This window comes from Lolium perenne, chromosome 7 (genome assembly GCF_019359855.2).
Source record: "Lolium perenne isolate Kyuss_39 chromosome 7, Kyuss_2.0, whole genome shotgun sequence".
Lineage (NCBI taxonomy): Eukaryota > Viridiplantae > Streptophyta > Magnoliopsida > Poales > Poaceae > Lolium > Lolium perenne.
In genome coordinates, this window is record NC_067250.2 from 233,479,232 (window position 1) to 233,496,003 (window position 16,772).

Genomic DNA, 16,772 nt, shown 5'->3' on the forward strand with positions numbered 1-16,772 from the left:
TTTAAATATTATAAAATGACTTCCTATATATGAATCTTATTCTCCGGACCATTCCGGAACTCCTCGTGATGTCCGGGATCTCATCCGGGACTCCGAACAAATATTCGAACTCCATTCCATATTCAAGTTCTACCATTTCAACATCCAACTTTAAGTGTGTCACCCTACGGTTCGTGAACTATGCGGACATGGTTGAGTACTCACTCCGACCAATAACCAATAGTGGGATCTGGAGATCCATAATGGCTCCCACATATTCAACGATGACTTTAGTGATCGAATGAACCATTCACATACGATACCAATTCCCTTTGTCACGCAATATTTTACTTGTCCGAGGTTTGATCATCGGTATCACTCCATACCTTGTTCAACCTCGTCTCCTGACAATTACTCTTTACTCGTACCATGGTATGTGGTCTCTTATGAACTCATTCATATGCTTGCAAGACATTAGACGACATTCCACCGAGAGGGCCCAGAGTATATCTATCCGTCATCGGGATGGACAAATCCCACTGTTGATCCATATGCCTCAACTCATACTTTCCGGATACTTAATCCCACCTTTATAACCACCCATTTACGCAGTGGCGTTTGATGTAATCAAAGTACCTTTCCGGTATAAGTGATTTACATGATCTCATGGTCATAAGGACTAGGTAACTATGTATCGAAAGCTTATAGCAAATAACTTAATGACGTGATCTTATGCTACGCTTAATTAGGTGTGTCCATTACATCATTCATACAATGATATAACCTTGTTATTAATAACATCCAATGTTCATGATTATGAAACTAATCATCCATTAATCAACAAGCTAGTTAAGAGACATACTAGGGACTCTTTTGTTGTTTACATATCACACATGTATTAATGTTTCGGTTAATACAATTATAGCATGGTATATAAACATTTATCATAAACATAAAGATATATAATAACCACTTTATTATTGCCTCTAGGGCATATCTCCTTCACTAGAATATTGGAAAGTCCTGGAAGTCCGCTCTGCAATCGACGTGATGCACCTGACCAAGAATCTTTGTGTGAATATTCTAGGTTTCCTGGGCGTGTATGGGAAGAGAAAAGATACAACAGAAGCACGGGAGGACCAGAAACATCATAAAGGACGAAACGGAAATCATCCAGGGAAGTTTGAAGGGCCTACCAGCTACGCTCTTACCAAACAAGAGAAGGAGAACTTCAACGAGGCCGGCCGTCGGATGTGGTGGCGCGGCCGGACTCTCCAGAGCGTCATGGCCTATCGTGGCCCCTGCCTACGCTACCCTCAATCCCAGCCCACGCGTGCTCACCCGCCGAGGTTCGACAACCGCGACCCCGATGCTAGCGACGATGACGTCGGCGACTATGATGACTACAGTGGCGACTATTATAGGGCTAGGCACGACTATGATTGAATGGCTGCAACATTCGAATCTCGCCATGTATCTTAATTTTCAGTTGAGCTCTGTACTTTAATTTCAGTTCAATCGTAATAAATTTTGTGTCAACCACTTTATTGAACAAAAACTAATAGAATCGACAACGACTTAATTGAAATTACAATAAAATAGATAAATTACTAGTCTAGTCTCTACTTGTCGTCGGAGGTTGTCTCCGTCCAAATGTCATCCCACCGAGGGTCGTTTTCGGTCCAAGTTGTATTCGGGTTCTCGAGCGCGAAGGTGGCGACGGCCCGACGGTGGCGCCTGTTGGACCTGCGTTGTGCCCTAAGGTTAGCGAAGAACGCGTCGGTGTTGTCGACGTTGTTGGGGAACTGCGCCCTCCACTGGCGCATCAACTGCTCGTCGTGCTCGGCGATGCCGATCCTGCGCTGCACCTGGCGGTGCCGGCGACGGTCCTCGTCGTCGATGAGGCACGGCGGTGGCGCGAGGAACTCCGCCTCCTCTAGCGATTCAACATCCGGGAAGTTCATGTCGCGCCGTGGCCGCTGAAAAACGCCACGCCGCCGCGTCATAAGCGTGCGCCGCCAGCTCCGGCGTGTTGTACATGCCGAGGGTGAGGTGGAAGCCACCGGCGCGTATCTCGGCGTAGAACCTACCGCTTGGACGCACACGAACGCCACGGAAACCGGACGCCCCTCGACAACATGGAGGCATCCCGGAGATGAATGAGTGGAGGAGGCGGTGGCGACGTGTGGTTGCGCCCGCACTCGTCGCTCTATATAGCGCACGCGGGGCATGGCACGTGTAAGCCACGGCTACACACGTCGCACGCCGGCGTCGACGGGGCGAGGCACGTGGAAGCGGTGGCTACACGTCGCACGACGGCGTCGGTGGGGCGAGGCACGTGGAAGCGGTGGTGACACGTCGCACAACGGCGTCGACGGGACGCGACACGTGGCACAGGGACGCGACACGTGTGGCACGGCGGCGGTGCACAGGGGTGAAACATACACGACTTTCAATGTTTGATATGATGCGAGATGCAAATAGGTATATGGATGTCATATTCATGTTCATTAGCTTTTTCTGATCAATATTCATATATAAAACATTTGTATTTGAGTTACCATTCAAAAGTTATTAAAATAATAGTTTTATTAATTTAAAATAGAAAAAAGAAAAGGGGTCTGAGAGGGTATGAGCTGATCCGCGTCCAACGGCTCTAGGCCGTTGGATTCAAACGGCCAGAGCCGTTGGATGCGCTGTGCCACGGATCAGCCCAAAATCCTTTTGTCGCGGGTGGTGGCTCGACCCGCGACAAAAGACCCCCCCTTTTGTCGCGGGTGGTGCCGGGGTCTTTTGTCGCGGGTCGAGCCACCACCCGTGACAAAAGGGGGTAGGTATAAATAGTGGGCGTCGCGGGCGGAGCCGCCACCCGCGACACTGGAGGCCAACCCTAACGCAAAGTAGCGCCGCCAGGCTGCCGGATTTCACCGCCGCCGCCGACGCCCTCAGCCGCGCGCGCAAGCTCCGCCTCGGGCCGCCGCTGCGCGCTCCTCTGCGAGCTAGCCTCGGGCCGCCTCCCCTGCGCGTCCTCGGGCCGTCGCCTGCGCCGCTCCGCCTCGGGCCGCGCCGGCATATCTCAGCGACGAGACAGCAGCGTGGCCGACTCGGAGGCCCCGCCTACACGGATGATGATAGATGCCGGTCCTGGCGACCCCTTGGATGGAATCAAGGAGCAAACACCTTGTGATCTCCATGAGGTGTTCAGGAAGGTGTCTGTTAAGGTGGCGGTCGGCTATGTCTTACCGGCATTTGGACCTGAAGGTGAGCCGGCAACATGGCATGGCAATCAGATTCCAGCTGGCTATGCTCGTGTCGGGGTGGATTCAGTTGTACCGTCGTGGGAGACATTGGAGCTCGAAATCCCTGGAGGTGATGGGGGGCTTACACTCAGAGAGGTGCTGGGAGAAATCATTCTCTGGGAAAAGAAGAACATCAGCTGCCCGCTGGGTAGCCCCTAGTACCGGTCGTCCCGACGGGTCACCATCACCTCCACCAGGTTTTCGCAGGCCACCATCACCTCCTCCTACTGATCACCCCCCCCCAAAAGTCCCAAAGGTTCCTCCCCCCCCCCCCCCCCCCGTCCTTACGATCGTACTGAGGAGGAAAATGATGCCATTGTTAAGAAATAGTACAATTATGATTTTTTTCATAAGGAGACCTCCAGCGCCAGAGCCATACATAGAGAAGCAAAAAGAATATGTTGTTAGTTTTCTGAACACACCATCGCAGTATGACTTACACGAGAAGAAGGATGACTATACACGCCACCTTACGAAGGTAATTGACGAGAAGAAGGATGAAAAGTCTAAGGAGAAGGATATTGCTGGCACAAGCAAATCATCAGCTAGAAGTGCAGCCGAGAAAAAGTCAAGTTCAACAAGTGCACCCCTCAAGGCCAAGCAAACGACAAAAGGCAAAAAGAGAAAGGAAGTTCCCCTCCTCGGAGATCAGCCCAAACAATCGATCCCAGCACTCAAAGTGTTTAATGTTCCCAAGGTGTACCAGGAACATGGTGGTTTCGATATGGAAGAAGCTGCAAGGCTAGCGGCTGCCTGTTCAGTTACCGTGGAGGAATTACTGTCTGCAGCAGATGCTGCACTACCCACTGCTGATATAGCTCCTAAATTTATCTACGGGGCCGACTTGGTCAGCAGAGAGCAGCTGCATAAACTGCCAACACATATGCGGAATTTGCATCAGTGGTACCTTGATGCATGCAAGGAGAACATAAGGTACATCGTGGCGAATATACCATTTGAATATTACTACCGAAAGGAGGAGATCCATATTGAGATGAATGAACTCTGGCAGTTATTCAATTTAGAAGCCCTCGACAAATCTCTCATGAGTTGCTATTGCTTGTAAGTTGTTAACTACATATAAGTTCATTTTCATTCAGTTCATTTTCGTTTTCATTGCATATACTCATTATATCTTATGTGTTCTCTTATGCAGACTGAAGATCAGTGAATGCAAAAGTAATAATATTATCAATATTGGGTTTGTTGACCCGGATAAAATACATGTTGAAACGGTAAAGCATAAACGCCAAGAAACGGGGGGGGGGGGGGGGGAACCTACTAAGGTTTTTGGGGGAGCAATATTTCTGTGATTCAATATTGCTTCCTTACAACTACGAGTGAGAGTCTTAATGATCTTTTATGCACATTCATTTTTTCTTACTCGATGTTAAGTGTAATTCCTGACGTATATACATAACATGTGCAGCTTCCACTGGATTCTACTAGACATTCAACCTGATAAGGGAATAGTTGAAGTAAGAGACCCACTGAGTAGAGGCGTGGACGGGTTCCGCGACTTGCAGAAGTTGCTCCAAGTGTAATTTCCTTCATCGCTGCGCTATATCTTTCGTGAGATATCAATTAATTATCCACTCATTCAATCATTCTTTTGCCTGGCAGGGCTTGGAGAGCTTTCAAGAATCATCATAAGGAGGGTACCTGGGCAGAGAAGCTAACATTTACTCCTGTACCGTGCCCCCAGCAGCCACAAGGGACGAATCTATGTGGATACTATGTTTGCGAGTCCATTCGCATGTTAACCACTGAGAAGCAGAACAAAAATAAATTCAACATAAGCAATAACATTCACAACTTTATTTATTATCATCAATATTTCGTTATCAAGATTGATATAGTCATACTCATCTCATTTTCGTATATAGGTCGACTTCATGCGGGACAGACTCCAACCAAAGGAACACCTACTAGGAATCGCGGAGGAACTGGCGGGACTTTTTGTTAGAGAAGTATTAAACAACAAATGCTTGTTTAGTCCAAATAGATGCTCTACCTCTAAATAGACGGTCGTTAGTACCGCTTGTCGATCGTGAGCTCCATGTATATATATATGTAAGGGGAATCTACGAATATGTAAGGGGAATCGACTTTTGCTTCCAATATTTGTTTGATCGATCTATATATATACAATGAATGAACGTGTACCACTTCTAGTAGTGTACAAATATATGCAACTTTTATTTTCGAATGAAAAAAATGAAATAAAAGGGGGTCGGTGGCGGGGGGGGGGGGGGGTGCTGCACCCCTCAAACCCTAAAGCAGCAGCGTTGTGCGCGCGCCACGTAGAGGGTCTTTTGTCGCGGGTGGTAATACGGCCCGCGACAAAAGAGCTTGTCCCCTGCGCGCCCCGCGCCTGCCACGTGGTGGACTATATGTCGCGGGTGGTAAGCGACCCGCGACAAAAGGTGGACCTTTTATCGCGCCTCTTTTGTCGCGGATGGCCACCCACGATAAAAGACCCTTACCACCCGGAACAAAAGCCATGTTTTCCACTAGTGTAGATAGTTTCATGCATGTTCATCGATGTGCCGGTGTACCATGAAAGCCACCACTAATGTGGAAAGGCATAATTATCAGCCTCTACAAGGGGAGAAATGGAGTTCGACCATAGTGCGAGGCACATAGGGGTCAGACGATCTACTAGAGTTTTGTACTATGAGAAAGAGTGGAGAGAGCGTGGTTGCAAAGATTATACGGAGATACAAACTCTATTGGGTGAGTCTTGCATAAATTACCTTATACATGGACAAACATATGATAGACCCTAGGGAAGTTTCCTTAATTTGTGATAATGTAAATTTTAAATTATTTGATGGCTTAGAAAATCAAATATAACTGAGTTTGTTCAAATAGTTTGGGGTCTACAATACTGGTCGATCATTCAAAAGATACAAATTTATCAAACTAATCTACACTATATCCTACAATAAGCTATATAACATTCAAAATAACGTTGTCAGTGTTGGACATGTGCCTGGAGGCAAATAATAAAGATGTTTTTATCGTCATATATGTAATGTTCATAATAAGTTTTATGACATGCTATAACTGTATTAAGCGGAAACATTAGTACACATGTGGTATGTAAACAAAACTATATCCCTAGTAATCAAGTCCATTGATTAAGAGATGATCAAGGTTTCCTGATCATGGGCATTCCTTTCAATTAGTAATGGAGTCATATCATTGGATGACTGATGTGATGGACACTCACCCAACATAAATATTGCAATGCGATCCATTTAAAAAGTTCAGCATTGTGGTAACTAAAGAAACATTGTAACATATTCCTTAGGCCGTGAGATCATATCTAATCGCTATCACTGGAGGCTGCTTTGACTGCATCAACCATCACACCGTAACAAGGTGATCATAAAGGTGTATGTCAGGTATTCCGAAGAGATGCGCTGAGGCATATGTGTCGATATCGGGATTTGTCCGTCCGCATGACAGATAGGTACTCTAAGCCCACTCAGTGATATTACATCTATGAAGTTTGCAACCATGCGACTAGGTCACGAGAATGTGATAGGAACGAGTATATGTGTTTGTCGGTAACGAGATCGAACTAGGTATCAAGATACCGAAGATCGGACCTCGGACAAACTAGGCACCGTGAGACAAAGGGAATATGACTCGACATTAAGGTTCAAACGACAAGATTAATTCGTGGATGGCAAATGGGCCATCATGGTTTTCCACATCCCGTTGTTGGTTCGGAGATGTATCTCGATCATGTCTGTGCATTCTCGAACCTTAGGGTGGCACGCTTAAGGGTATATGATGCTTAGGGTTTGACTCGGGATCGTCGGAGTAACAAGATAGATCTCCGGAATTGTTCCGGAGAGGTACCAGAAGAAGTTGTAGAGTCAATGAATTGCTCGGAGACTTAATTAATGTGTTTTAGTATTTAATTAATTGAATGAAATACTAAAATGGATTATATATAGGGCTAACCCCTAATGGGCCCCCATGTGGCAGCCCATAAGGGGGGCTCCACAAGCACCATGGGTAGGAGGTAGCCGTTTTCCCAAGTGCCCCACCCCCCGAAACCCTAGGGGTGCAATGGCTTAAGGGGCGCATGGTTGGAGGTCCCACCTCCCCTCCCCCAACCCTTATATCAAGAGGAGGCACTCCCTCCTCTCAATCCCATCCTTTTTGTCTCTTTGCCTCTCTCTCCCACTCTCCCTCTCTCCCTCGTGTGTGGTTCCCGAGTTTTGGAACTTGCACACAGGGTTGGAGTTCTACACCATATGCACACCGTCGTGCTGCTAGATATTTGGTCCGCATCTTCTTCTTCCTGTGCTTCGCTGGATGGGAGTCAGGTGTACGTCATCTACACCTTACACATGTAGAACTACGGAGGTGCTTCCAGTTGTAGCCTTCTCCGCATGTAGTTCTACTCAACCTTGAGGTCAGGGTCGTCGTACACCTTCATAAACAACATTTCGTTCGCAAAGTAATGCTTTCGATCTTCAAGGCATGAACACCAAAACTCCTAGGTTGCCTTACATATGCATAGAATAGATCATGGCCATTCGTTCTTGTTTGTAGGAATGTCTTTGTTTTCTTCTACGGAACTCTACAGTCATTATATCCTACATTATAGAAACACTATAGTATTTATTTCACCCAATCCATGAAATAATGTTCTTGAATCCATGGGAATATTGAACAACTATCATACCAATATATTTTCAATTTGTCTAATTAAAACAAAATATTTTATTTCCTTTATCCCTAGTCATACCGGAACCGTTGCTCAAGATGAGTAGGAGACTAGAGGACCTCACATTCGTGCAATGGCAGATGTCGGGACATACAGGTTTTGAGTGGAGGCAACGATACTAATGACAACAAGCTTGTCCTCCCCCTCGGCATAGCGTGGCTCCATTCTCCTACCTCAATGGGGTGGTAGTGGTGTCTTTCTCCTATACCCCAACGCGGTGATTGAGTTGGTGGCATCCTTCTCCTCCTTAAAGTGGTTTATACAACCTTCTCATGCTCGTTGAAACCAGTATTGGAAGTGATAGTTTGCATCTCATGTCCCTACGTGCAACTGTGGAAGCCATTTATCTCCTTGCACGCGTGTGGCAGATGGTGGTATAGAATTTATCCTCCTCGGAGCGGATACAACGAAGAGTTTTTTGTGTTGCATTCTCTTATTGAAATATATTGCCTAGCCCTTTCCAGTTGTGGACTTTTGAATATGTTGATTGATGCATCAATTCCGTATGGTATGAGAGCCTAATGATATGAAGTTCAAGAACCCAACCAACACACTATTAAATAAAATAGACGTGGTCTTTCATAAATCTTATGTATGACGTCTCGGGGACCATAGACACGAGGGGAGGGTTAATAACCCTTTTTTATCAATTCAGACTTTTTGTTACATTGGCTAAAGTATAAGTTTAATATATCCGAAAGTTAATGTTGAGATCTGTCCTATTGCAGGTGAGCATACAATACTCTTGGTGTTCAAAGACTAGTTTGATTGTCCAAGTGTGAGAATTTATACTGGGGCAACCTTTCTATAGCAGCGCGGGGTTGTTTTCTGAGAGAAAGCCACAACACCGTTTTTACTAATTCTCAAAGATCGTTGCATCATCTACCATTAAGTCATAGATAAAATCTGGTGGATCCTCAAGCCACACCACAGATTGAGCTCCATGTGCTTACTAGCTATAATGTATGACCCACTATACTGCTTTCACTATAACAATGCTGAAAGATAACATTAGCAAAACCTCGAGCAAGGAAGCAGATACAATCCTCTTATATTGCTAGAGCTGGTCCAACAGAATTACCGCCAAATATCACAATCGTAATTATCTCCATCAAGCCAACACGGAGAGCTTTAGGTTTTACCTTCAGTACAACAAACTCTACTAGGATAACTATTGTCTGACTCTGGTGATGGAGGGGTGAGGAGTCGTTGCTAGGTGGCCCTTATATTGCTTTTCAGGCGATTTGTGCTATCATAGATGATTATTAATATATCGGTGAAACTTTCGCAAAACAAAAAAGAAATAGCAACCATACCAAGTTTACTTTGTGCATATTATTTATTTTTATTATGGTTGTATGAAATGGGAAATTAAAAGTATGGTCCTCTTTTATTGTAGAATTTGTGGTCGTAAGAAGTTTATCTTTTAAGAAACTCACAATTATATTTTCCACCCTTCTACCATGGACGATAAACATAATTAAGGTGACAAAAACTGGAGAGCAACAGTTGTTATCACCACAAGAGTCGTCTAGCGGCAAGTGTCAACGTTCTCCTTTTGCTTCCTTTCCCACACACCTAGTCATTTGCCAATTGATAACCAGTCCCCCTCTCCACATCCAAATATATAGCCCCCCCCCCCAACACCCATCACAAAATAACAACGGTAGTATACTCTCAAATTCCTTTAGGCTATAGAAAAAGGAATGAGACGGAATACCAGTCTTGAAAACAAGTCAATGTGGTGGAATTACTACTTGTCCATTTCCTCCCTTCCGTTATTTTAATTCCTACATCACTGGCTTTGCTTACGCTCCCGTCTGCCTACTAATTATTCCATCACATTCCCATCTTCTTCCTACCCCCATATCATTCCAATCCTAACGTGCTTGTATAGACCCCCATGTAGAGAGGTAGACGAGGTCAAGGAGAAGTGGTGGAGGCCAGGGAGGGTATGGGCGAGGTGAAGGAGAAGGAGGGGCTGGTGGAGACTCTTGAAGACCTTGGGAAGGGATCTTCGGAAGATGACGAGGCTGGGGAGCTGGACCTCAACGAGGACTTGGGAGAGGAAGACGGTGGTGACGACGGCGACGGAGGCGGTAGCACAAGTGAGGTTGCAGGACGAGGAGGAGGGAGCTCAAGCAGCAACAACAGCAGCAGCAACCATGATTCGGAAAGCAGGGGTCCTGAGGGCGGCGGCGAGAGGGTGCCAACGGTGCGGCAGTACAACCGGTCTAAGCACCCCCGTCTCCGGTGGACGCCGGACCTCCACATGGCGTTCCTCCATGCCGTCGAGCGGCTGGGCGGCCAAGAGAGTAAGTAATTAATCGCAGCTACTCCCATATATGTCTTGGTTTACATTATTTTTCTCGTAAATTGTTTCCCTTCGATTCGTGATCTAAACTTTTCTGTTTGTTGATCTCCTTTTCGATATAGGAGCAACCCCAAAGCTGGTGCTTCAGATGATGAACGTGAGGGGGCTCAGCATTGCTCATGTAAAAAGTCACTTGCAGGTAAAGGCAGAAAAGGAAACAGCCTATTTCTCATGACTGCTCCGTAGCTGTTCTCTAGCTAGTTGCTTCTTTCCTTCACACGACAAGTGTTGAACCTAACCCTTTTCTTGTCCATCTTTTTTCGACTTTTCAGATGTACAGAAGCAAAAAGATAGAACATGAGTCCAGCCACGAGAGGGCGGCCATGTCCTCAGGTTATCATCTACAGTCCTCGACATTAGACATCTCCAGTTTATCCCCCTAGGATTTCATTTACCTGATTTTTCCCAATTATATGTGGCAGTCTTTTCTCCCATGAATTTCCACATGAGGAGAGGGAATCATGGTTTCCACGACATGTTCTTCCAAGGAGCACCTGGCTCGGCACTGACCTCCAACACCGGGGTCTTTGCGTCAAGAAGCACCAGCTTCTTTCCCGATGCTAGTCGTATTTACGGCCTCCTCCAACGCCGGCAGCCTCCATTACAAACCTTCGACTTCAAGAGCTATACGAGCCTTAGGTAATAGAAATATTACATGCGCCTGCGTACTCGATCTACTCATTATTCATTAAGGACATACCTGATGCGATGCGAGTGAGGATGTCGAAACCCTAACCGGTAATATCATCCATGCGTCTAGAAATCAAGAATGGGCGTTCAACCAGCACAACACGGCCGCCAGGGCAGGAGCCGTTGATGACCATGGTCCTCCAAAAGGGCTCGTACAGGATATGATCTTAAGGAACAAGGTCGGCAAGCCAACGTCGCAATTGTCAGACGTGATGGGCGCCAGTATCGCCACCAACCTGAGGTCGTCGGCGGCGGCAACCACGAGCACCGCCGTCCCTAGGCCAGATGGCGCCATGGTCGGAAGCATTAATTGGATAGGCAGCAGCTCCCGACCACTCACTAGGACAACATCGTCGGCGGTCACCAATGGTTTTGAACAGGGCGATCACAGTCTCTCGTTTAGATGGCGAGGCACCGCCGGCGCCAGCAGCAATGGCAAGACTAGCACAACAATACCATCTTCAGAACCAGCGGTGGTACGTGAAGCAGGTTCTCCACTCGTGGTACGTAGCATTGTTTACATCTCGATTTCAATCAACACATACTACATTCACCTGTAGTATAATTAAGCTGCAACTCTCTGTGCCATGCTTGCAGTTGCTGAAACAGGCAGTGTCTATGGCTCCTGCCAAACCTAATGATGAACTCAGAAACGACGCAGAGGCGAGGAGGATGAAGATATCGGTGGCGGCGGCGACAGCAGTGGTGCGGGAGAACGGGTGGACGCCGGAGTTGCAGCTAAGCCTGAGCCCCAACATGGGAACAGACAATGCAGGCAGGGGCAAGAAGAGGAACAACGCTGGGCAGGAGGTCGGCAGCGACAGTCTGCCACTCTCACTGTCGCTGTCACTACTTGGTGGTGGCGACGATGGTGCTAGCAGGGATTCCAGGAGGTTAGAGGTAGCGACAGGTAGCAGCAGCAAGAAGGCCGCTCTGGGGCTGAGTACTTTGGATCTGACCATGTCGATAAAGGCATTGGAGTGAGATCTTTCAAGTACTTATCCCAAGGCCTTCCAAAATTTGCACACTGCACCATGAGATTAATTAATAAGATTGTTAATCTAATTTAACCATGCTTCCAGACAAATATACATAAATATATATATTATTTGTTGAGTGACATGTAGCAGCTAGGATGACTGTTCCTCCATATAGATCACATGCATTTGATCAGTTCAAAATTCTGTCATGGTATCATTGTGCAGTTAATATATAGAATAAAAACAGAGTACATGTACGTGAACTACTACTGATTGATAAACCAATCAATCTTAACAACAGAACTTTTCTCGCAAGAGTTTGTATTTTTATCTATCTGTGTTATGATTAAGCTAGCTTAGTTGAATGCTCATATATACATAAAATTGTTTCCTAGCTTCAATAGGAAGGAAAATGTGCACTGGATTAAAACACATAGATAGTGTAATATAAATAAATAAAAATATATATGCATACACAGAGCAGTTAAGTTTCACATTCATATCACTTATAGTGTTGTACAAGTCAGAAGTTTTAAATACGTTTAATCCACCATACACATCATCTAAAATAATCTTGTTAGATCATCAAATTCTATTTTATATATTATAAGCAACCCACTTAATTCTGATAGACTATGTCTCAGGCTTGCACCGATTTAATGACTACATAAAATGATACATTCACTATTTTACCACTACTGACCACAACATAAAAATACAATTCCTAACTTGTGAGAACATATGTAAACAAACAATATTTATGGACTGCATAAAATGAATGAGATTCAAAATATAATGAAGTGTACATGTGTATGCACTTTTTTTATTACACAGTCTCACTTCTCACAATGTTCATACATTTTATAAGTTAGGTAGTCATGTATCGCTTATCACCATTGATATGAGCTATTACTATCATTTTACACTAGAAAGATGGTATATTTTCACATCCAATTTTTTTCGATAAAGGATGCTTTATTACTTTAATAAGCAATTACATCCAGCCTCTACATAACCAGGATGCACACAGCCGTTTTGTTGTCTCAAGTCCAAAAGGATAAATAATAAAAACTAGGCGAGATACATATCGGAACGATGAATCATATAACGCCTAAAGCGTAGGTGGGGCATCTATCCGTAGACAATGCTGCCACCCACGTAGGGAAAAAGTATCCCTCGCCGTAGCCTCCAACCGTGTACAGACCACCGTACATAGCTGTCGGTTCTCCACTCGCTGTAGAGGTAACCATGAACGGAGAATACCTGTACATCTGTAGATGACCTGCAACAAAGAACAATTTTTTTCATTAAAGATCTTGTCATTTCTACATAGCCAAAGCGCCCAGATAACTGCTAGCGCCCCCACCCTAAGAAGCATCTTAAACCTTGAATCTATACCATGAAGCCAATTGCCAAAGACATTGGCGACACTAGTCGGAGGATACAAGGTAGACGCTACTTGGATGACAGACCATATAGATCTCGCGAACTGGCACTGCAAGAATAAGTGTTTGATTGTTTCGTCCTGATGACAAAAAACACACCGTGTACTTCCATGCCAATTCCGCTTAACAAGATTGTCTTTGGTGAGAATAACCCCACGACGAAGATACCATCCAAAATTTTTAATTTTTAGTGGTATCTTCATCTTCCAAATCTTCTTATTGTTGTCAACTGGTAAGTCAGAAAGAAGGATCGCATTGTAGAAAGATTTTACGGAAAAGGTACCATCTACATGAAGGTTCCATCTAAATTAAATGCAGTTCAGGTGATAAATGAATATCTCCGAGCCGTTGAATTAGGGTATTCCATGCCACAAGTCTTTGTCTAAGTAAAACCCGTCTGAACGTCACATTCGGAGGTGAGGTAGCCATTACAGTAGCAATGGTATCACCTTGGCGATGAGCAATCCTATACAGAGCAGGATATTGTTCACTTAAGGGTGCATTGTCTAGCCAAGCATCTTCCCAGAACCGTATCTGTGCTCCATTCCTGATTGAGAAAGTACCATGGCGAAAGAATACATTTTTTGTCGCCATAAGACCAGCCCAGAAGTGAGAATCCCCAGGTTTCCAAACCACTTGGGATAATGTCTTCGAACCGATATACTTTCTCCGAAGAATAGTTTGCCAAGTCTCATCCTCAGTAAGTAGCTTAAACAGCCATTTACCCAGAAGAGCTGAATTCTTGACCTCCAGGTCATGAACTCCAAGCCCTCCTTGATCTTTGGGACTACAAACTATACTCCACTTAACCAGTCGATATTTCTTTTTCTCGCTGTCCCCTTGCCAAAAGAATCTGGATCGATAGTAATCGAGTTTATGCAGAATTCCTTTCGGTAGGATGAAGAATGATAACATATACAGTACCATATTTGTGAGTACCGAATTAATGAGTACCAATCTTCTTCCCAGGGACAACAATTTACCTTTCCAACTACTAAGGCGTTTTTGTAATCTTTCTTCCACTAATTTCCATTCTGCGATTGTAAGTCTCCGATAATGAATCAGAATACCCAAATAACGAATAGGAAATTGGCCTTGCCCGCAACCAAACAACTCTGTATACAGAGCCGTATCGTTTTGGGCATTACCGAAACAGAACAATTAGCTTTTATGGAAATTGATTTTCAATCCTGACAACTGCTCAAAAGCCGCCAAAATTAATTTCAGATTTTGAGCTTTTTCAAGATCATGATCCATAAACAGAATTGTATCGTCGGCATATTGAAGTATAGATAGACCACCATCAACCAGATGTGGAATCACTCCTTCAATCTGGCTATCAGCCTTGGCCCGCTCTATGAGTATAGCCAGCATATCCGCTACAATGTTAAACAACATCGGTGATAATGGATCCCCTTGGCGCAACCCTTTTCCTGTTTGGAAATAGTGGCCGGTGTCATCATTAACCCGGATTGCAACACTATCTCCATACACAAAATCATTTATTAGAGCGCGCCACTCTGGAGAAAAACCTTTCATCCTGAGTGTGTGCTGTAGGAAAGACCACTTAACTTTATCATACGCCTTTTCAAAATCTAGTTTTAGAATAACCCCATGTAATTTCTTAGAATGCATCTCATGTACCGTCTCATGCAAGACCGCCACTCCATCAAGGATGTTCCTTCCTTGCATAAACGCTGTCTGTGATGGCTGGACAACATGATCCGCAACCGTATTAAGTCTAATGGTGGCCACTTTCGTGAAAATCTTGAAACTTACATTTAAGAGGCAAATAGTTCTATATTGTTGAATCCTTTCTGCCTCATTAACTTTCGGTAACAAGATTACTTCACCAAAATTTAGACAAAATAATTCTAGTTGTCCAATATGTAGGTCACTAAACAAATCTAGAAGGTCCGATTTAATCGTATCCCAGAAAGTTTGATAAAACTCCGCTGGAAAACCATCAGGACCCGGTGCTTTGTTGCATTCCATTTGGAAAATTGCCTTCTGAACCTCTTCCTCAGTATAAGGTGCGGTTAGTAGACCATTTTCTTTCATAGAAACTTGGGGTATATCGTCCGTTAAGTCCTCATTAAGAGAGAAGGTGCTTTCCTCCGGAGGACCAAACAGACCTTTATAATAATTAGTAATGTAAGATTTGAGTTGCTCATGGCCTTCAATCAACCCTTCATCTTGAATAAGAGAATGAATACGTTTTTTCCGATGTCTCCCATTGGCTAAGCCATGGAAATATCGCGTATTTGAATCTCCTTCCAATATGAATTGAGCTTTGGAGCGTTGATACCATTTGAGTTCCTCCTCGCGAAGAAGACTCGCCATCTGCGCATTTGATTGATTTTTAAGTTCAATCTCTTGCGTAGACAACGGTCTAACCTCCGCAACAGCCTCAAGCTCATCAATTACATTTGATAAGCGAGCCTTCTCTTTTTTAAGGATACCGGCCGTATGGGCAGCCCAACCAGAGAGATGTTTGCGCATTTTCCGCATCTTATTATTCCATCTCAAAATTGGAGTGCTGCCCCCGACCGGTCTCTCCCAAACCTTCTTAACCATATCATGAAATCCCTCTCGATGTAGCCAGCCAAGTTCAAATTTGAACGGCCGTTTACAAACAGGACGGGGATTCCCAGTAGTTAGGAGGATGGGAGCATGGTCAGACAGTTTTTCAATACGTTCTAGTGCACGGACTGACACCATAGGGTATTTATTTTCCCATTCGGTATCCATCAACACGCGATCTAGTTTCTCGTATGTGGGTTCAGGCAAGCTGTTGGCCCAAGTAAACTGTCGACCGGACATAAACACCTCTCTTAAATCAAGGATATCAATGACAGCATTGAACAAGAAAGGTCAATGTCCATCGAAACGGCCTTTACTTTTCTCGTGAGGAAATCTCAACAAATTAAAATCGCCTCCGATTAAAATCGGATAAGGATTATCTTTTGTAAGATTTACCAACTCACGTAAAAAGTCAGCCTTAAAAGCATCCTGGGCGGCACCATACACAGCAACCAGACTCCACGTGAAACCGTCTACTTTATTCTGAATGTCGAGCTTAATGTGATACTCTCCATCAGAACAAGCTAAGACAGTCATGGTGTCTATACGGACGGCAAGTAAAATGCCACCGGACCTACAACGAGGCGGGTAAGAAAACCACTGAAAGTTAATCCCGCCTGACAGTCGGTCGAGAAAACTGTGTGAAATTTCGCCTACCCATCTCCGATATAG

General features: G+C 44.8%; 1 protein-coding gene across 1 annotated transcript; it reads left to right on the top strand.

Moving 5' to 3' along the window:
* The first annotated feature begins 9,687 nt into the window (after positions 1 to 9,687).
* On the top strand, positions 9,688 to 12,402 carry LOC127313953 (uncharacterized). Its single transcript, XM_051344430.1, has 6 exons — positions 9,688 to 10,343; positions 10,465 to 10,541; positions 10,675 to 10,735; positions 10,825 to 11,041; positions 11,163 to 11,595; positions 11,690 to 12,402. The coding sequence occupies exons 1-6, from the start codon at positions 9,983 to 9,985 to the stop codon at positions 12,074 to 12,076; spliced, it is 1,536 nt and encodes a 511-aa protein (XP_051200390.1). The 5' UTR covers positions 9,688 to 9,982; the 3' UTR covers positions 12,077 to 12,402.
* The last annotated feature ends 4,370 nt before the right edge of the window (positions 12,403 to 16,772 follow it).